Genomic DNA, 22,209 nt, shown 5'->3' with positions numbered 1-22,209 from the left:
ACAAACCTTAGATCCAAATACCAAACCTTAGATCACTCAAGAAAACCTTAGCAATGAAGTTTCCTTTACTTCCGCACTGCTTTGCTCAACTTCACATTTCACACTCTCTACTGCTTTCCAAACATTCATGATTCACATCTTCGATCATTCATTCATATCAACACATATCATGATAAAGGAAAATGTCCCTCCTTTATATTGAGTCCATAAAATAATTCCCCAAGTTAGTTGTCAGTCCTTCTCAATTAATTATTATAAGACCACATTAAGAACATGTTACACTTAGTGATAACCTTAGTCTTCCACCTTGTAACTTAAATAACTTTTTATACATGCAATATTATGATGAGTGAGCTTAGCCACATCATCCTCAACATGTATTCTTCACGTCCTAACCTCGATCCTCAAGATATTAACTCTGCTAAGAGATATATCAAGTTTACCAGAACATGTCTCTGTAAACTCTATCTTAGAAAAAACATTACCAAATCTAAAATAACTTCTTCTAGACTTATCCTTTCTACTTCTAAGATTAATTGCATATACCAGATACTCCAAAGTATCTCCCATAACCTCAGGTCATTATCATGCTCAACTAGCCATCCATACAAACTTAATCTTTTTGTTGTTCTTCTATTAGATACCATGAAAGACATCAAACATGCTATGTTGACATCAATGACAAACTTAGTCATGAATGTAACATATCATCATCAAACCAATCTCCCAATCTTCCAACACATTGTACTACATGTTGTAATAGACTCCTAATAGGGTCCATCCTCTAACAAGGAATATTTATATTAGTCCATCATCTTATGAACATCATTCCTGCCCAATTTTTCCCTCTAATCAAGGATTTCCCTAGTCAACATATCTAGTGTAATTGTTTATGTGCATCTTTGTATGGTTTCTATTTTCTTTTCTTTAATGGTTAAGTTTTTTTAATGAAGATAAATGTTTTAATTATTGAATAATTGTTCAATAACTGATTCATGCCCCCCCCCCCCGCCCCCCAAGTTATCTTGGTTGACTATTGTTTCTATCAAATCCAACTAGACTGATTTGGCAAGGATGATCTCGTATGTGTCATGACTGGATGTGCAGGCATAGAGGACATCATCACAATTTAGGTGGGGGAGGATATAATGGGGCCAAACTTAAGTCATCCAGGATGATTCAAGTTTCTTGTTTGCACAACATGCACGAGGTATTTTTCATCTCTATGGGCCAATTAGGTCATTCGTATTTGACTAAGTGTCAACATATAAGGTTGGTCTGCACTATTATTTGAGCATAGGTATTTTGGGTCCCATGAAGGCATTCCCTTTTCATTGCATCAGATTTGTCATACATGGGTAGTTGACTTCATGAGTCGTGTAGCTTAAGAGTTACTTCCAAAATTTCTATGGAGCTAACTTTGATGTAACCATTGGTGTACTTAGTTAATGTAGTATAGTTGTTGCATTAATTATAGAGGTGGGGTAAAATGTATCTAGATCTATTTTACACAATGGCTAGCTTGGAAGCATACCCGATTCACCTCTATTTAAGGAGGCCTAGCTCATTCATTTGGGATCATCATGGAAATTTGGAGCAACAAAATGACAAGGAAGTGAGACAAGGAGCAAAGGCATCTAAAGAGAAAGTGGAGGAAAGCCCTTTTGAAAGCCAAGTAGTCTTCTCACTAAACTGTGTCATTGCTTTGCTTTTGTTTTCTTAAGCTAGGATCTCTTTTGTAATAAGTCTCGTGCAATGATTTCTTAGTAGGGTTAGTCTTCATTCTTGGATTTATTTTAGAGTCATTATCGCATCAATTTGATTCTTGCACATCATAGATAGAAAGTTGTAAGCCACCTTTTGAGCTTCCTAATCCATGGGATTCTTTGAGAATAATGGTTTATAGAAGTGTGCAACATTTTTAGCCTATAAGTTGCCTTTTAAGCTTGTTAATCAATGAAATCTCTTGGGAATAATGGTTTACATAAGTGTACCCTAATTTTGGTATGCAATCCTTAGAACACACACATTGAAAATAAAGAAGTGAAAAAAATTAGTTGATAAAGGGATATGACATTATATGTGATAAATGGATTGTTTAACTACATTAATTATATAAGGTTACATAGCTTCTATAAATAGAAATAATTAAAATTTTCTCCAAAAGTGTCATTTCTTGCAATAAAACTATATAATTTTATATGTGAAAAATGTGTCTCTCGACCACTCGAGACAAAACCATGAGATCCATTCTTCCACTAGGAGTCTCCATCACAATATCACTCTAACTCAATTTTGTAGTTATCACATCTCCCCTAAAGTCAAATTTATTTGACTTAAGAATCTTATTTCCAAATAATTTGCATGTGTTTTGCTACATGAACCATTCATTATGGAGATTTTTAATGACATCTAATTTCAAGTCAAATTTTATGAACTCGTAGTTAGCTAATAGTGATCTCCAAGAGTTCAACTCTCATTAGTTATTATATCTAGAAGATGACAACATTCCAATAATAATAATTAATCTTCAGTTTTTTCTATATAATTGTATGTCCTTCTGTTCTAAATTTTATAATTTAAGATAAGAAAAATTATTTAATTAATTTAATCATAATATTTGTATTCATTAAGTTAAATTTTATCAACTTATATATTATAAAAGAATGATCCTTAATAACTCATAGCTTAATGCTTATTGCAACATCTAAATAGTGATGTCATTCCAACAATATTAATAACTAATGTTTATTTTCTATAGATACCCAATTCCCTTATGTTCAAATATGTTCAGATTTAGAATGAGTGATTTTATCTAATTGACTCAATCCTAATATGTTTAACAGTTTTGAATCAAGTTTTACCAATATTTAATAAGTACTTATTCAAAAGATCTTCTTTTTCACTAATTATATCAACATCTAGAAACAATGACATCCGAATAATATTAATAATTTAATCCTTTTTATTTTTCATAAATATCTTATAGACGTGAACTCTTGTGAAGTATTTTCATATTCTCCAATCTTTCGTTAATACTATTCTAGAAATGTCCTATTTATAAAAATTTAAAAAAGAAAATCATGTCCTCATGTGAAGATATGATAGTTTAAGATAAATAGGATTGTTTAACGGAATCACTGTAAACGTTCTATTAACCATTATTTTCAATTGGACTACAAGAAGGAGATTGATAATAATATAGAGCAAATGGACTTTAAATAGTAACATATACACTACCAACCTTGAGAATGAATACAACAACTTAGTGAACAATAGAAGAAAACTTCAGATACAAACGGCTACTTGCAAAAGTATATTAGTCCTAAATGGCAAACAACTTGCACACTAAAATACTCTGCTTGATTATGGAAGTCGCCCAACTTTCCATTCTTCCGGGGAAAGAAACCCGCAAGCCGCTCTATTCTTGGAATTCCTCACCTGTTGACTAGCCACTCATTAATGAGGCACACGGATTACATTTCCAAATTACACAATATCGATACAGTACGTATGGAACCACGTAGAGACCCCAATACTTTACGATTAAGAGAGAATTTAGTTCTTAAAATATTTCCAAAACTAATACCACACGCAAAATTCATTGATATTTAAAGTTTAAACTAAATAGTTGACTGGTAATGATTATTATTTAATTTAGGGAGCAATTTCTCCGAGTTTTAAAATCCAAGTGTGTATAGCGTTGAGTCAACTCTCCAACACTAATAAATGTTTGAAACTTTAACTAGAAATAATAGGTAATAATGGTTTGATTGAATAGTGTTTTAAATATATTTGGATGGATAAAATGGGTGTGTTTTGGCTCGATTATTTTGGTTTGTCATGTAATTATTATCTTGATAATAGAGATCTCAAGGGGTTAGGTGCTAAAGTTTAGCTCTTACGACATAGGTATGACCATGGACCTAAAAGCAAAAAGTTAAGTAATAAGGGATACTTGGATATCAAAATTGAAGTAGAAAACTTTGAAAATGTGTCCTATGCAAGGTATTTCAAGATCATAGTGTTGAGTGTTTAAACATTGATAACAGTAATATAATGGTTTCAAGCAAGCCTTAAGACCATGGCACTAGCTTTAAGACCTTGGCACTAGCATTAAGGTTACGGTTTCAAGCATTTAAAGAATGGTAATCATAATAGAGTAGTACTTTTGCAATTAATCTGTTAATATTTGTGTTAAATGAGTACGTAAAACTAATGTGTGTGTGTGGATGAATGTTTGTATGGTCTTAATCTTTAATTGTTTGTTGATTATGTTCTTGGTAAAGAATGAGCAATTTTGATATTATAACTTATGGATGACAGGTATGTATATGTATATGTATATTTCTCTCTCTCTCTCTCTCTCTCTCTGTGTGTGTGTGTGTGTGTGTGTGTGTGTACACACATACATGACTCTTGTACTATGTACATGTTGGTTCACATGCATAATGAATACTGTGTGTGTGTGTGTGTGTGTGTGTGTGTGTGTACACACATACATGACTCTTGTACTATGTACATGTTGGTTCACATGCATAATGAATACTAGAGTGAGGGTTGGAAATGGTTGTATATATGTGCATTGGTCCCCAATGTTTATACAAAATTAAACATTATGTCCACACATATATGTTATTTAAAACTCTAAAATTATGTGTGTGGGCATTGTTAACTTGTACATATATTTTTGTACATGCATACATACATAAACACTTGTGTGTATACATAGATGCATACATTTAGATGAGTATGCAAGCCTCAAAAAACCTAATGAAGAGTTACCTTTATGATGTAGCTTTCTCCAAGAGAGTATATGTCTTCTCAACAAATATTGCTCAACATCAATAATGAGTGGGGATTTAGTATTATGATGGTATGGTTGAAATTAATTTGCTATGAAAATGACATGATAACATTATAAGAAAAGTTGATGATTTGTGAGAAAATGAGATCTTAATTAATAGGGTTGAGGAGAGATAAATTGTTAATTGAGATGAAAAGTTCATGAAGGGCCAAGATTTTCTTTGTGAGAAGTACATGGGTAGTTCTTTCTCAATCTATAGCATTGTGACAAGTTTCTTAATGGGAAGGGTGGAGAAAACATTGGGGGCTGAAGTAGATTTTCTATAATTTAGATGTATCTTGTCCCACACCCCCAAAGGATAATGATTGGAGAATGAAACCATTTTGTGGATTGTTAGAGAAGGTTAGAGAGTGTGACCATTTTGTGGATTGAAAGAGAAGGTTAAAGAATGTGACTTAACTGTTGAGTCCATGTAAAAAAGGAATTAAAATTTCCCTTAGAGGGCACAAGCATGTAAGAGACCCATGTGGGCCTTTATACATGTGGTTAAGGATTGAGATCGATGTGATAAGAGTTGAGTTGGGCGGCTAAACCAAGTTCATTAAAAATGTGTAAATGATTAGGGAGGATTATGTGAGAGATTAAGATTAAGTGAGATATTTAAGAGGATGTGATGGGAGGGGAGAGAATGAGTGGAGGTTTAATCAAGCAAATGAAGGTGTTTACTATTAGAAAGTAAAGTCCACCAACACAACTTAGAGGGGGTTGGGGGGGAGTGAATCAGTAGTGTGTTGGAAACCTACACTTGGAACAATTATTCTTTTGTCATTGATGTCAAAACTGTCGATAAGACATATTTCTACCTAATCTAAATGTCATATCTATTTGATTGATGAAGAGGATTTGAGAAATTGTTCATAACAATAGCACCTAAAGGAAGGGTTGAGTTATGGAAAGGAAGCTACAATGGACATTTGATTAGTTAGACTTTGATAAGACAAAGTGATTGTTTATGTCAAGAAGTTAAGCTAATTCGAGCAATAGAGTAAAAGGTTAAGGAATGTCGACTGGTGCTAGTGTGAACCGAGCCATAGTTAGTGTTGAGAAAATCTAGTATTGACCGAGCATTAGTATCAACTAAGAAAGATAGTTGATGCCGAGCTAGAAGTTTTACAGTGACTGAGTAATTCAGTGATGATCAAGTGTCAAAACTTAGTTATTGTCGAGTAACAGTGTTGAGAATGAATTTGAGGAAATCATGAATTCTAGCCAATTCAATTGATTTCTTGGGAGATGTAAATCATGTTGAAGATAAGATTTATGAGTTGGATCATTAAATTCAAGGTGAGAATTAGGTAAAAACCTAGTAGATGTATTCTAGAGAAGTTTCTAGAGGATGATCAAGAAGGAGGGCATATACAATGAGTCATTTCCAACCTTATCATAAACCCTAAGATCTCCGGTGATCATGGAAAATGGAAAAGCAAGATTACCTATTTAAAGAGGTATAGAGCCAAACTTTAGATGTGAGAGTGTGCGCAAGAGAGGTGCGTATAGAGAAAGGTGGATCAAAGTCTCATAAGGGTGAACACAAGTGTGTGAGAGTGAATGTGAAGCTAGAGGATATTGCTTATGTAGATGTTGTTGATATTGATAAGTGAATTTGAGCATATGACTTAAGTTTTGTTGAAAGAAGAAGATTTGATTTCTTGAAGGGTTGACAAGCGAATCAAGAACAAAGATGACAATGGAGAAATTATCAATGACTCAACACATGGACCAAACAGTGATTTGAACCTACAAAGTGAGTTGTAATCACACATATCAAAACTTACTCTTTTTTTTCTAATCATTGTAACAATTTGTATTGAAATCCTTTTAACAGAGGTTGACCTGATAGTCATTTGAAAGACTTAATAGTCTCTATAAATCCTTTAACAAGTTGACATTCTAAATAGAATGATCAAAGTCCTTTAACAAGGCCATTCCTATCAGGGTGATTAAATCCTCTAACTAGGTCACATTTAATAGTGTGTATTGTAAACCTTTAACAGGGATGGATCTTAGTAGAGCTCACTTCGAAAGAGTGAAAACATGGTGACATGTTGCTGGTGGTTTTTCCCAGATTAGGTTTCCACATAAAATCCTAGTGTCAAACTTGTGTTGAATGCTTTATATGTTTTATATTTGATAAATCATACATTCAACACAGTATGGTATATTTGGGATAGTAATTTTGTTTATCAAAATAGTAAAGGCTGAGCAACAACAAGATAAGAAGAACAATGAATGTTGTATGTTTAATTGTTCAAATGGTACTTATGGACCATGACTAACTAATTCACCTCCTTCCCCCTCTCATTTATTCTAAACATTTCTACCATGTAGTGTTCTTTAAAAAATTCTATAAACTTTATCAAATCTAAAACATATAACTAATAGATACAACATCCATGCACAATAACACAAGATTTGTTAACTAGGGAAACCTTTGATCAAAGGGAAAACCCTGGTGAGAACGATGCCCACAAGATGATCTACTAATATAAAAGTTTCACGTGAAATGGTAAGTCTCTTTTTGGAGCCAATTACATACAATAAATAATTGGAGTCCTTGTTAGGAGACTTTGAATCCCTACTAGAAGATTCCAACCTTGTTAGGTGTTGCTTCAATCTTGTTAGGAGCTAATAGGAAGTCGACTAAACCCACTATCCAAATTTCTTTAGAACTATCTTCATAGAGAAATTCTCAGCGTAACATACCCAAGGGTGAACTAATTGATACAATAAATTCTTTTTCAATATAGTTCCTTTGAAGTTCTCAACACATCACCAATATTATCCTCTTCTCTAATCTCATCAAATTTGCATCCAGGGTTCACATAATACATTGATCATATTAGTACAACACATATGACAAATACAACCAAGAAAAACATAATATCTTTAACCAAGTCCTACCAACTAATTGAGTCATCCTTGAGGCTTCCCTAATGTACAAAAAATAATATAGGACCTTGTTAAGATATGAAAACACATGGATTAAATTACAATTACAACTCTTCCCAAAATAATATAATTAGAAGTCATCTTCTAGGGAATAAACCATATGTTATCATTCAATGATCTTCATAGAATCATTACTAGAATCTACTAAACCAAATTAGCACAAACATGTCTTCAACCAAAGTCCAAGATCACTTAACCATATTTCACCTCACTGAATAGAAAAATTCAATTACCAGTAAATTATTCCCTACACAACACCCTAGAACCAGTATTCCATAAATATATCATAGCTCACTCAAATCTTTGTATTACTTTCTGTGGACATAGATGAATCATTAACACATATCCACAAAAATGATTATAAACTTGTAGAATATAAATTGATATTCTCTAACCACACTAAACAAAACTCTCTCTGCAACTCTGACTCACATAACTAAAAATCATATATGTTGACATTAATGACAAGCCAAGTCATGAATACATTACATACTCACTTAATCATCTCTCCATACATGCTAATAGACTCCCCAAAAGGAATACTATCAACATTCATGCTAACAATCTTTCCCTTTGGCATTGATGGAAACATATGATGAAAAACTATATGCCAGAAAACCCAAACAGAAATGCTCCCTCATTGTCATCAGCTAATTTTTATTCAAATCAATATATATTGAATACTATCCCCCATACATTAATATGTGCATTACTCTCCCCATATTTCTACTCTTTCCCTATTACTCTCCCACACACAATAATGTAGCGTTTTCCATGCATTACTCTCTCACATTGGCATTATTGACAAAGGTATCATTGTGGAAATTCTCAAAGTTCAATCATCTCCAAAACAATGTGAAAAGGATGTTGAGTGCCAAAAGACATTATTTTAATATATTATGAAAGTGTTCTCAAAAACTCTTCTCATAAAGTGAGTATTGCCCCAAAAGAAACATCACTAAACTGTAAGAATATACTAGAATGATGCAATCCTACATCAACTACTTTGAATAAGGTTGGGGCATTACCCTAAGCATGCTTCTAAGATACCCAAAAATATCCTTAGCCAAAGGTTTAGTAAATATGTCTGCTATTTGTTCTTTCGTACTAACACAATCTAATCTGATTTCTTTCTCTGCTAAGTCTCTCTCAAAAAGTGATATTTTATTGAAATTCTTAGTCTTTGAATGAAACATTGGATTATTTGACATACTAATTGTAGTTGTGTTATCACAATGAATGATAATAGGTTCTAAAAAATCAATACTTATGTTTTTCAACGTCTTTTTCATCCAAATAATTTAATTACATTTGTCTTCTATTTCTACATACCCTACTTCTATCATAGATTGTAGTATACAATTTTTTTTTCTTAGCCATGAAACCAATCTTCCTCCTAAGAAAAAATCTCCTCTACTTGTACTCTGCATGTCATCTACATTCATTGCATAGCCTACATCAATGTATGTATATAAGATAAAATTATGTGATCTCTCATACCATAATCCATAATCTAATGTTACCATAATACATAAGGATAATCTTTCACAATATCTCAATCCCAATACTCAACTCTTCAAATTGGACACCTTTCCTTTGTAACCCTCCTTTTAGGCCCAAAGACCTAATTGCTAGTGCAGTTGCAACTTGAAGCAAAACTTCAATTTTCCAACGAGTCTTGACCTTCAATATGTCAAGATGGATGGATGGACCTTGTTATTAATCTTCCAACTCACTCAAACCCATGATTCAACCCATTCACCAATGTATCATCAAAATTTGGATGTCAGGCCCAAGGCTTGGTCACAAAAAATAGCCATCAAAAGGGGCCATTGTGCAACTTGATTTTTCTTATAATACATAGGTAGACCTATCAATACCATAAGTTTCATAAATTTCCACTATTTTATGATAGCACAAAAAACCCATGTTTTTTGCCAAACTCTCATTTAGTTCAGGTTTTGAACCACCAGAGATAAATTTGCTTGCAATATGAGTTTAACATAGGATAAAGAATTGAAACCAAATGAAAATGAAAGGAAATTAAACATGGTTTCTGATCATAAAAAGGATTAGCACATAACAATCCAATTAGGATCGATCATGGTTAATTTTGCATAAAAAATACAGTAGAGAATGATCCTTATTTTCATTTGCCAAAGCTTCAAAAACTTCAAGAACAACTCTCCTTGTGTGTCTTAAGCCTTATACATGCCTATTACAATCATTTCCAATGTTTAGAAAAAAAATTGAAGTAAGGGAATGTTGGTGTTTAGTTTTGCACAATTATTGCAAAGTTACTTGATAACTTCTAAGCATTGTTTGTAACTTTTTGTATATGCTCCCAATTATTAATGCATGGCTGGATAATTTGGTCACATTTTGATCAATCATGACAAAAATGACTCAAATGTGCCACTACATTAAGTTTTCATCTCTATTGTCCATTATAACAATCTTTTGGCCTTTTGGCCCTAAATGTCCCTAAAGGACTTTTTGGTCCCAAAAATTGACCCTAGTATATTGTTCGCTGTTACAGACTTGAGAAAATATTTGTGAGACCTTAGATTAGATCTTCATATTTTTCTAATGGAAACCTTCCCAAAGATTATGAATTGATTGATAAGGTGCTCCTTCATTATTCACCCCTAGTGGAAAGACTCAAGTCCCTTGATTTTGTATTGGTTTGGATCAAACCCCTACTTCTACAAATCTTCCTCCAACATCTAGGTTGATTTAGAATCAAGTTTTCCTTCCCATTTTAGCAAGTAATCTAAATAGGTTTGTCTCCTTGTTTTTCTTGCTACTTTGGTGTCCAAAATGGTTTCTATAATAGGCCTATTTTGTGATGGAAGTGACTGCAACCATTCTTTTAGTTCTACACCAAAGACACTTCCTTCATCCTCTATGATTCAAGGGCCCTTGTAGTTCACCAAGTATTCTACATTGGAGATGGGTGATAGAGACACATTTGAAGGAAACTCCACCCTGTGTGCATTGGCTCCATACTTGTCTAGTACCTTACATGGTCCAATCCTCTTCATCATTAGTTTTGTGTGACTATCCTTAGGAAGTCATTTCTTATTTAGGTATACCATAACCAAATCACCCCCTTCGAATTCTAAATCCCTCTTCTTGTAATCAACTTTTTCCTTGATTCTTGATGCAATTTCTTGAAGATTAGTTTTGATTGATTCATGAACCTCCTTCATGGATTATACAAACTCCTTTGCATGTCTACTTCTCCTTTCTATGCCTACAAGGTCCCTTAACTCTATGAACCCCCTTGGATGCATGACATATATTATTCAAACAGATGTCCCTATACTCAAGCTCACACAAACATTGTAGGAAAACTTTGCTTGAGTAATCACCACATCCCATGCTTAACCATGTTCTTTGGTAAACCATCTAAGAAAATTCCCAAAGAACCTATTGAAAGTTCTATTTGCCCACCTATTTGAGGATGATAAGAAAAACAAGATACAAGATTGGTTCCCAAACTTCTCCACAATGTTCTCCAATAATATCCAATGAACTTAGAATCTCTATCAAAAACTATGCTTAGGGGTAAACCATGAATCCTTACTATTTCCTTGAAGAACAAATTTTAAATGAAGCAATATTACTAATTCTATTAATTGATTCTGTTTTATGACAAAGATAATCTTTGATAACTAATCATTTTATTTCTTATTAGTACTTGTCATAGGCTAAGATTGTATATTTTAAATTCCTCATCTTAAAGTTGGTGATTAAATAAGTGTAGTTGACCAATTAAAACTTTATATATTTGATTTCTTTTTATAAATATTATGTTTTCTGACATAAAAGTGGTAATTTTTTAACTTTATAATTTGTATAAATTATTTTTCTCTCTTTTAATTGGATGAAGCATTTGAGGTCTTATGTGTGAAATGTAGTTTTGTGAAATATTATATTTTATTAAATATATATTTTAACTCGCACTCCATTGTTGTTGCTAATATTCTTTGAATAGTAACATTATAGTATATATTATAATGACTATTGATTTATAAACTAAAAGACAACTACTATGACAAAATAATTGAAAAATATTATATTGTGAAACAATAAAATCATTATTTTACTTATATCAGACATATTTGTATTACAATTTGTGAAATTAATGTATTGCTAAATAAACGCTAATATTTTTAATACATATAATAAATATATAATAAAATTACAATAATATTTACTATCAAAATTGAAACTAATATTACTTATAGTATAGTACTAATCTACTCTGCTAAGTGGCACTTGTTAATATACGTAATAATTGAATATAAGTAAAACTATTTATTTCTTATAAATACGCATGATAATTGAATTATCAGTAGAACTATTTAACTGAGTCAATCCTAATCTCTATTTCCTACTCTTTCTTTTAATCATCATTTGCATGTTAACTACAACAAGGAGACGGATACTCGTGTATATAGCAAACCATTCACAACAACATTGACAACGAATACAGCTGGTGACTAATTTAAGAAAGATTTAAAATAGAGACAGGTCCTTGCAAGAAGCATGAGAGTCCAAAAATAGTTAACAAACCTGCACACTAAAAACACTCTGCTTGATTATAGAAGCCAATATACACGTTTCCATTCCTTCGGGGCAGAGGAAGAGCATCAAGAGTCGCTCATAGTTATCATTGATCATCTATAGATCTTAAATGGCACATGAGATTTAGTCGATGCTATATTTGATGACAATATAAGATTGTAAGAAGAGTGAGCAAGAGGCTAAGTGGGCAGAGTCTTGTATCTGTACCAGCGTGCGAACAGAAGAAAATGCGCAAAATTAATGGCGCTGAGTACACAGAGAAGCCAGTAGAACCGATCAAGGTGATTTCTGTTGAGATTATTTCCCGAAAGCCAGCCCACTCCGTCTCCAAGATGTCTGGAGATACGATTGACGAGGGAGACGAGGAGGGAGCTAAGGAAATAGCCCAAGGAGATAGAAGCCCAGGAAAGAGCCGTGGCCAACGACCTCATTCTAGAAGGCGCTTGCGTATAGAAGAACTCCATCAACCCTACCAATGCAAACATATCAGCTATTCCGAGTACCAAGTACTGCAGCCCGACCCACCAAAAAGTGATCGGCACCGGCGCAGAAGAATCCAACAAACCGTAATCTTTTGCAACACCCTTTCTTTTAACTTCGACGAGTGCGGCAACTGCCATTGACAGAATGGAGAGCAGGAGCCCAACGCCGACTCTCTGCAGGTGAGTGATTCCCGTCTCTTTTCCCGTTATGTGACGGGCGAGAGGGACGAAGGCGAGGTCGTAGAGTGGTATGAGGAAGAGCATGCAGATGACCGGAATAGCCGGTAAAGAAGCGGCGGGGACGAGGAAGCCGCGAATGCTTCTGTCCATGGTGGTCGCCTGTCTTACAGAGAAGGTCTGCAGCTGGGCAATGCAACAGTTCATCATAATGGTGGAGGCGAATATTGGCAGCACTCTCACTATTATCTTCACTTCTTCCACCTGCGTCACCGGGCACAGTCGCCAAGGACTTTCTTGTCCGTTACCGCTTGAATTCGGGTCCCGCGTTGATGCCTTGTCCAGAAATCTGCCCACACAAAAGCCCCAGAGTCTATGGTCAATACTCACGGACTCACATACCAATAACTTTGCTTTATCTTATCTATTTCCTTTTCATAATTCTTGTTGCTTTGCGTAATCGCTATGCAAGGGGTTCTAATGGAAATGGAGATGGAGATGATAGGGTGTTTTTATTCTCAGTATATTCAATAATTAGAAAAGAGATACAATTATAAGGAGATAAAGGAAGGATTATAATGAAATGAGTGGATGATAAATTTTCATAAAAGTAATAGGCAATGATTTATATGTTAAACTTCAAATGATATTCAATTCTAATCTAGAGGGCATATCAAATATTCATAATATTAATTTATGATATCCAAATTTAATCAACGATAGAAAATGACAAAAGATCTTAATAGAAATTTCACAATCATTTCCTTTTATCAAAAAGTCATAGATCCCTTTTCCATTTGGCTCTCAATTGTGATCCAATACTAGATTAAGAGGTTTAATTATATGGAAAAGAAGGAATGGCTGTAACAAAGTGAGTGGATAAAAATAAATCTAAAAGTAATTTAAACATCATAAATTCATTATGTCAATAAGAAAGGGAAATAATAAAGTAAATAGATGTAAAAAATGGGGTGACGAATTACATATATAGTATTCAAGTGAAATCTAAATTTTAAATTTGAGAGACATATCAAACATTCATTATACCAAATCATGATATGGAAAGGCACAATTATAATGAAAGAAATTTTGGATGAAAAAAAAGCTTAGCACAAGTTCAATAATCATTTACATATGATTATTAATAGGTTTATCTAGTGCTTGGCTTGTAGACATGACGTGAGGCTTGTGGTTCAATAATAGATAACAAAATAACTAATGCACAATCCATCAATAAAAAAGAGGTTTGATAAAGTAAATAGTAAATAAATGACACAAAAATTCTACAATTTACATATTGATTATTCTGATGATACCCAATATAAAATTGAAGCGGCAATTCTAGATATTTGTTACATCTGATTATGATATGGAGAGGACCCAATTGTAAATTGAAGAGGCATACTAAACATTTATTATACCCTCTTATGATACATGAGGAGGTGAATTAACATGTAAGAACTAGAAGACATAAATATTCGTTAAGATAAATTTGAGTCATTAGTATAACAAAATTATTAAATTGGTCTAATATTAGACTCTCCACCAAAGAGATATTAACATAGATGTATGATACAATACCGATTAATACAACATAATTGTAGATAACAAACTAACATTAAACAATTGGATGTAGACACTTGTAATGCAATATTAAATAAATAATATAATACACATCCACCATAAAGATATTAAGATAGACTTGTGATACAATACCAATTAATATAACACACTTGTAGATAACAAACTAACATAAAATAATTGAATAAAGATACTTGTTATGCAACATTGAATAATAATTAAACACATTTCCACCTAAGAGATATTAACTTAGACTTGTGATATAATATTAATTAATACAACACACTTGTAGACAACAAACTAACATAAAATAATTGAATACACACACTTGTGATGCACTAGTGAATAATAGTATACACTTGCAAATACTAAATTAAGAATTGAATACTAGAACTTGTGATACAATATCAAATTATAATTATAATAGAACATACTTGCACGTAATAACTAACAAATAATAATTGAATATAGAAACTTTATGAATAATAATAATTTTGAATGCATAAACCTTAGATGCAATATTAAAGACAATAAACCATGATAAAATATAGATCCAATAATAATAATAACAACAGAGTGAACTTATATATAAGAAACTAACGTAAAATCATCGAATAACAGAACGAACTCATAATTAATAAAAAAACTGACCTGAAAATATTTTAAACACAGCTGACCAAAAGTAAAGGTAAGAATCATAGGAAATCTATTAGATTAATGCGAAAATACGACATGGCGAACAGAGACCTAAACCTACCTGAACTGTGGGGTCCGGCGAAGTAAATAGCTGCTCTCCTTATCGGTGGCATAATTCATGTCCTCTGCGCTCACTTGCGTAGCGACCCCACGCTTGCTTAGAGCCGCCACAAAAACCTGGCCACGCTCAAAAACCATCAATCAAGAAGCCCACCTACTGGACCAAAAGAAAAGGCAGAGAAAACAAAGAAAGCCCCCGTGTAGCGCGTAGAGTACCTGAGAAATTCTGGTCAGGGGGCTGCCCTGGGGTATTTTGTTCCTGTACTTACAAGTGCCCATAACAAATAAGACAAAGACAAGTACAATGCTTATGGTGGAAAGCCCAAATCCCCATTGCCATCCCTTGTTGTCCTGTACCCACACCACAAATGTCACTGCCAACAGAGACCCCACACACATGCTGAACAAATACCAGTTAAAGAAATTCGATCTCGCCTTGCGCTCCTTCCCGTCACTTTCATCGAATTGCTCCGCTCCATGAACAGGAAGCGAGCCTTTCAGCCCCCCAACTCCAAGGGCCACAAGATAAAGACCGACGTATAACATAGCAGCTTCGGCCCCTTGGACCTGCTCGCAGGGGCTCCGCAGATTCCCACGGTCACATGCCGGCGGCTGAAGCGATGGGTAATGGGCTTGTATTGTCAATATTACCAGTCCCTGTGAAAAAAACAACCGCAACGTTAGCCCTCAAAAAAATCCAGATAAAAAACCGAAGTAGAAAGAACTTTTTTTTGAATCGAGACTTACGATTAGCTCCACGACTGTGAAGGTTATGACAGTGAAATAAGTGGTGACAAAAGTATCGGCTATAAATCCGCCCAAGAGCGCCAAGAGGAACGCCGTTCCCATGAAATTCGTGAGCGTGTTGGCAGATTTGGCCAGCGAAAAATGCATGAAGGAATAAAAGTAGTTCACTAAATTGGTAGCGTTCGCCAGAAATGCCAGGTTCTCGAAGATTTCTGACGCTGCAATGCATGGTCCGAATTAATCGAAACAATTCAATGGAAGAATAAATTCCGTAATCTGAACACTGAAAAAAAAGCGTACCCAAAACGAATCCGGCAGCAATGATTCCGCCGTGCTTCGATTTCTCCACCGGCCGCTTCTTCCAGTTAACGTATCCTTCAAATTCCCCTCGCTCAATTTCCTGCATCATCGCAAATCACAAAGCACAAATAAAACTAATTGAACTGAATACTGAATCGTAACCAGTAGTACAGATTGAACTGAATCCTCACCATTTTTGCTGCAAATCCGCAAATCAAGACTTCAACTTTTCCTACTGGTGCATTCAGAACGCCCTAACAGAGAATTCGAAAAGGGAGAATTAGATACATAAAGGCCTGAAAAAGTTGGGAATTTTTATCTAGGCCGCCAAACATTCCACGATAGCAAAAATGTTGAGTAGGCTGTATTTAAGGCTGAATGCCCGCAGAGCTGCATTTGACCTCGTTATTAAATGCTCAAAACCCACGACTATTTAGAGGCCTTTCTCCTGATGGGATTGGATGTTTCGTCGGTCGTAACAATGCCAATTAATTTGAAGGGCCCCGCTGGAGATATTAATAAAAGAGCGTCTAAAAGCTGTGCTCCCTTCAAAAAATGCTGGGAAATTGTGTCTGAAAGAGGATTAGGATACTCCTGCACGTTTCGAACCATTGACCTATTGCTCAAGTAAATATTCAGTTTCACATAGCGGTTAATATGGATGTGGATTTTCCCGCTACCTTTCTTCTTCTTTACAGCTTCCATTTTCCGTCTCCTCGGAGGCAAAGTTGTTAGTCTCGTGTATTTCCTTTTCCCAAATTATTATTATTATCACTTTTTCGGGTTCGTTGTTAAATTTTTTAATATGTTTACTTTTAACGGTAATGCCCTTGTTCGCCTACTTCACGCCTACTTCACGCTAACACTTTCCGCAAATATGTGTTTTTAAATTATTTTTGTAGCCACAAGTCAACTGTGCATTTTAAAGGTATTTATTTTAAAATTATTTGGGGTTAATAAATATAAAAATTTATGATATTTTATTAGATTAACAAATATCAAATTTTAAAGAATACTGAACATTGATTTGTGAGATTAAAGTGAAAGGACATTCTCAAAAAGCTAATGAAAGAAACTTTTATTTTTGAGCATTGATTTGTGAGATCAAAGTGGAAGGACATTCTCAAAAAGCTTATGAAAGAAACTTTTATGTATAGTATGAAAGAATGATCGATTATTTAAGGTGAATGACATTAGTTTTACAATAGTTGAAATTAATAAATGTTAAAAGTTATAGTATTTTATTAGATCAATAGATATTCTATTATATTAATTTTTTTAAAAGATTAAATTTGATTTATGAGGATATAAGTGGAAAAGGAGATCGCATTCTCAAAAAAATTTTGAAAGAAAGTTTTATGTTTTATGTATAAAAGGATGTTGCATTATTTAATGTGAGTGACATTAGTTTCACACTATTTGACACCTACTAAATACAAAGTTATATTATTCTATTACATTAACAAATATTTTCTTGGATCAAGTTATATAAAATATTATACTTTGATCTTTGAGAGAATAGGTGGAAAGACATCACATTCTCAAAAAGCTCATGAAAGAAACTTTTATGTAAAGTATAAAGCAATGATTAATTATTTAAGGTAAATGACATTAATTTCACAATATCTAAATCTAATAAATGTTTAGGTATAATGTCTTATTAGATTGATTTTTGAGATAATGTGCAGAAATACATCATATTCTCTTCATGGAAGAATTTTTTATGTTTTGTATGAAAGAGTGATCAATTATTTAAGGCAAATGACATTAGTTTTAAAATATTGTACTTGATATTTTAAGGTGGAGAGCCATCACATGAAAAGTTTGTGTAACAAAATTCATATACTATTCAAAAGGTGATCAAATTGATATGTAATAAAATCTACTTTGACAAGACGAGAAAAAATATTTCATCATATTTAAGCATATAGAAGATGAGATTTATGTCAAAAGAGTTTCTATAAGCATCTAGATGGTCCTACCCACCAAAATGAGTTCCCAACTTGTGGTGACACCATTATTTTCCCCTTTTCTTATCTTTATCGTAATTAAAAACGTTATGTTTTCACCACCTATTATACGCATTTAAAATCATTTGAAAAGAATTATGTGACATGTTCAATTGTTTAATTTGTATTCGTACAAACTTATAAACATGAATAATTTCAAAGATTCACTCAAGATAACTTGTCAATGAAAACTAAGTTTACCACGACACCGTGATGTGATAGCCTAGCCAAGTGTTTTTCTAGATGAAGAAAATCCTCAATGTTCATGAACTCCATGCACAAGCCATGGAAAAAAGTAATGATAGTGAAGAGCACCCTTATTTTCCCAATTCTCAATAACTGTATGTAAGAAGGAATCTCAAGGGTACCTTTTTCAAAATGCATTTTAATTTGCAATAACAAGATATAGTATATCATAGTGATCACTATAAAAGGAAATGATAATTCAACTTTTGAAAAAAATAGAGATGTATTTACATCATTTGGAATCCTAAACAAAATCTCAAATTTTAAAGCATGCCAAATTTGGGTGAATTTTGTTGGCATTTTGGGCTAGTCACACAAAAGAACCATGTTCAAGAAGAGAAGTGCAAGTGAAAATGGCTTGAAAGTATTATGAGTCTATATACTCTAAATATGAATTACCATTGTTATGCATAAATTACAAAGATAATATGCACTGTTTCTTTTCTTAGACAAAATTGAAAGTAATTTACCCATGGTGAGAGAAAGTGATGTTATGGAGAATTCAAGTGACTACTTTCTTTGTAAGGAAGTAGTTGTTGATAAATTAAAATATTATTGAGTCAAAAGTGTAACTGAAATGAGCATATTGCATGTTAATTTATGTATATAAATAATTAATATTAAGCTTAATGCTATTTTTAATATTTTATTTAAATAAAAATACTATGTCTTAAATATTACATCTTGAGTAGATGATTCAATTTAATAAAACTATTTTCTTCTCAAATTCTTTCCATTTCTTCTTCTTTCTTAATAACCTTAGTTGTTATAAGAGGTGTAAGAACCAACTTAGCTCATTTTGAGTAAATTCTATCCAATTCATCTTCACCCATAAGCAAATAAATTTGAAATTTGAAATCCATGATAGTATGTTTGACTTATATCTCATTACATATTTACATTCTTGGAGAGAGAGAGAGAAAAAAATAGAAAAAATAGCTCCTAGAAAGGTGTGTTGCACAATTACCCTTTGAGAGGAAGTGCACCTTTATTTAATCAACACCATTATTTTGATTAATTAAAGTTACACCTTCATTAAATACCCAACATGACAATATTTGTTGTTGATTTTAATTAAATATCAAGCATGCCAATTGTTACATGTGTATTGTAAGAAAAGTACGACATGAGAGATATATAATGCAACAAGCATTATACATCTATCGAAATTATAATAACATGTTTTATTATTGGTAATTGCATGGTTCTCATTCATTTTAATGAATTTGAAGTTATTACATGGTAATATATGAAGAATCACAACCTATTAACTTAAAATGAGAAATAGTTATAAAAATTGAAAGCTCTTAGAAGGAAATCCTTTAAATATATAATGAGGTGAATCAAGAGAAGGGACTTTTCCTAGTCCTCTTTGCCCTTTGAGGGCACAAGTGATCATCAACCAAGAGGACTTTTAGTTTTTGAGTTCTTAATGGAGATATATATCAATCTATTTTCTTTTTAGACATGTTTAGTTGTGTAGGGAAGGGGAGTCTTTGAACTCTCTTTCTTTTTGTAAAAAAACTAAAGGAGACATTTTGAATCTTTTTGTTCATTTACATTTTATTATTATTTTACTTTGTATTTTGTAACCATGAACTAGTAACTTGTTAAATTAGATGACGAGTTTGTTCATTATATGATCTTTGAGTCTTAATTTTTGTGTTTTTTAGTCATTCCTTTATGTTTGAAACTTGTATCTTTGAGTTATAATCTAAAACAAATTTCTTCTTATTTCTTGATTATCCTTTGTGAGTTTTGGGCAAATAACATTTAGTCATTTATTGTTTTTTGTTTAATTTTTAATTAATTTCTCGCACTTGTTCTATGGTGATGGGTGAGAATTAGTTTTCCTTTTATACTTTCTAGTTAAAAGCATGCCCCCATGTTACACTACACCAAAAGAGAGAGTTGTACCTCTAAAATTTAAAGGAAAAAATATAATTTAACAAGAACTTTGTCAATGTATTAATCATAATTTTTCTTTGATTCTATGTTAATAATTCATTTTAAATTTTTTTTATTAAGAAAAGAAGCAATTAATGGGTGCTAACCTAAAGTAAAATAAGACCTCTAGACACCAGTAACAAAACATTACCAGTGCCTAGTAATGAAGGATGTCATAAAATCAGATATTCCTCTATCAAAGAAAAAGGTACACAAGCATCTGACCCATGAATCATGGTGAGTGTTGTCACTAAAAATCTTGGTACAAGCCCCTACAATAGATACAAATTTAAACCAAAAACAACAACAAAGGACCAGAGTGTGCCCTTTAAAACTACCAACAATCACTCAATCATAGGGAAAATAAAAACTAAATATCATCATAACAAAAAATGAATAAACTCAGGCCATTCATAGCTGTTAGAATTGTAAAACAAATGATACCAAGGAAGACTATACCTCCAACCTTGGAAAACACAATGCATATCTTCCAACCATGGGTCCAAGCAAAAGCTCAACCTCCAACTTTGGAAAATGCAGTCAAAATTTGTCTAGCCCCCCCAAAACTCCAACATCACAATCATAGCAATGAGAGGATCAGGGAGGAGGAAGACCAAACCCCAGAGGTAAGAATTTCTTCCCTTCTTTTTCTTACCAAGCTATTAAAAGTAGTTAATTTAAGAGCATCTTGCATTAACAAAAAAAAAGGAGGAGAGAGAAAGTGACAAAAATTAAAAGAAAATAAATAAATGTAATTGGAGAAAAGAGGGAAAAGGCATTTAGTATATGGCATTATTAAATGTAACTTGTGGCTAGAGGATTTATTTAATTTGCTAGGCCTACTGGTGGCTTGGTTTGGTATAAGTAGAGGGCCTTGTCTTGTCATTATTCATTCATTTATTTGGAGGAATGAGTGTGGAGAGTAGCTGAACAACGAGTTTTTCCTAAGTCAGTGGATAGAGCTCCAAATGTGAGGTGGTTTACAATAGGATTGTGATCAATCATCCAACTCAGAGAAGAGCATGGTAGATGGAGTAGCTGAGTGGGGCTTCTCTTGCCTTGTACTACATCAAGGGGTATCAGAGAAAAGATTGTTCCTAAGTGTGTAGACAGATTGCCAAAGTTGAGGTAGTTTGCACTAAAACCTTGGGAGGATATGTAAATGGATCTATGATTGTGAAGATGGAAGGTTGATCTTGTTAGAGAAGATTGATCTATTGGTGATTTTTTATAGAGGGTTTACAAAGATCTTATGAGATGGCTCCAAGAGGATTGGACCCCTGGATGAATAAAAATCTCCATGATATAGCAAAGTGGAGGATTAATGAGACAATAGCTCTGGTGGATGTTGTTGTAGATGCTACATTTTCTAAAAGAGTTCAAAAACAAAAGAAGGAAGTTCTATGCTATTAGAGTTGGAGTTTACCAATCCAAAGGAAAGTTGTTTGGGAAGTTAGAAGACTTGTTCGAGAGAGAAGATGGCATTACAAGGTTGAGGTGGAAGAGGTTGGTTTTGTTGAACAAATTGTGGTGTCTAAGATAGAACCCATAGAGC

The 22,209-nt window shown here is 33.1% G+C and overlaps 1 protein-coding gene across 2 annotated transcripts; it reads right to left on the bottom strand.

Moving 5' to 3' along the window:
* Window positions 1-12,385: 12,385 nt before the first annotated feature.
* LOC149553123 (protein NRT1/ PTR FAMILY 4.5-like) lies at window positions 12,386-16,866 on the bottom strand. 2 transcript variants are annotated; one of them, XM_089788636.1, is made up of 6 exons: window positions 16,644-16,866; window positions 16,453-16,552; window positions 16,153-16,370; window positions 15,622-16,062; window positions 15,407-15,522; window positions 12,386-13,417 (listed from the first exon to the last, which is right to left on the bottom strand). In XM_089788636.1, the coding sequence occupies exons 1-6, from the start codon at window positions 16,644-16,646 to the stop codon at window positions 12,589-12,591; spliced, it is 1,707 nt and encodes a 568-aa protein (XP_089644762.1). In that variant the 5' UTR covers window positions 16,647-16,866; the 3' UTR covers window positions 12,386-12,588. The 2 variants fall into 2 exon arrangements, with proteins under 2 accessions (XP_089644762.1, XP_089644761.1); XM_089788635.1 differs by lacking the exon at window positions 16,644-16,866 and having other exon boundaries at window positions 16,453-16,558.
* Window positions 16,867-22,209: the final 5,343 nt, after the last annotated feature.

Source organism: Cupressus sempervirens, chromosome 6, assembly GCF_028749045.1.
Source record: "Cupressus sempervirens isolate cs-2001-9-10 chromosome 6, ASM2874904v1, whole genome shotgun sequence".
Lineage (NCBI taxonomy): Eukaryota > Viridiplantae > Streptophyta > Pinopsida > Cupressales > Cupressaceae > Cupressus > Cupressus sempervirens.
This window is presented reverse-complemented; position numbering and strand designations above follow the sequence as displayed.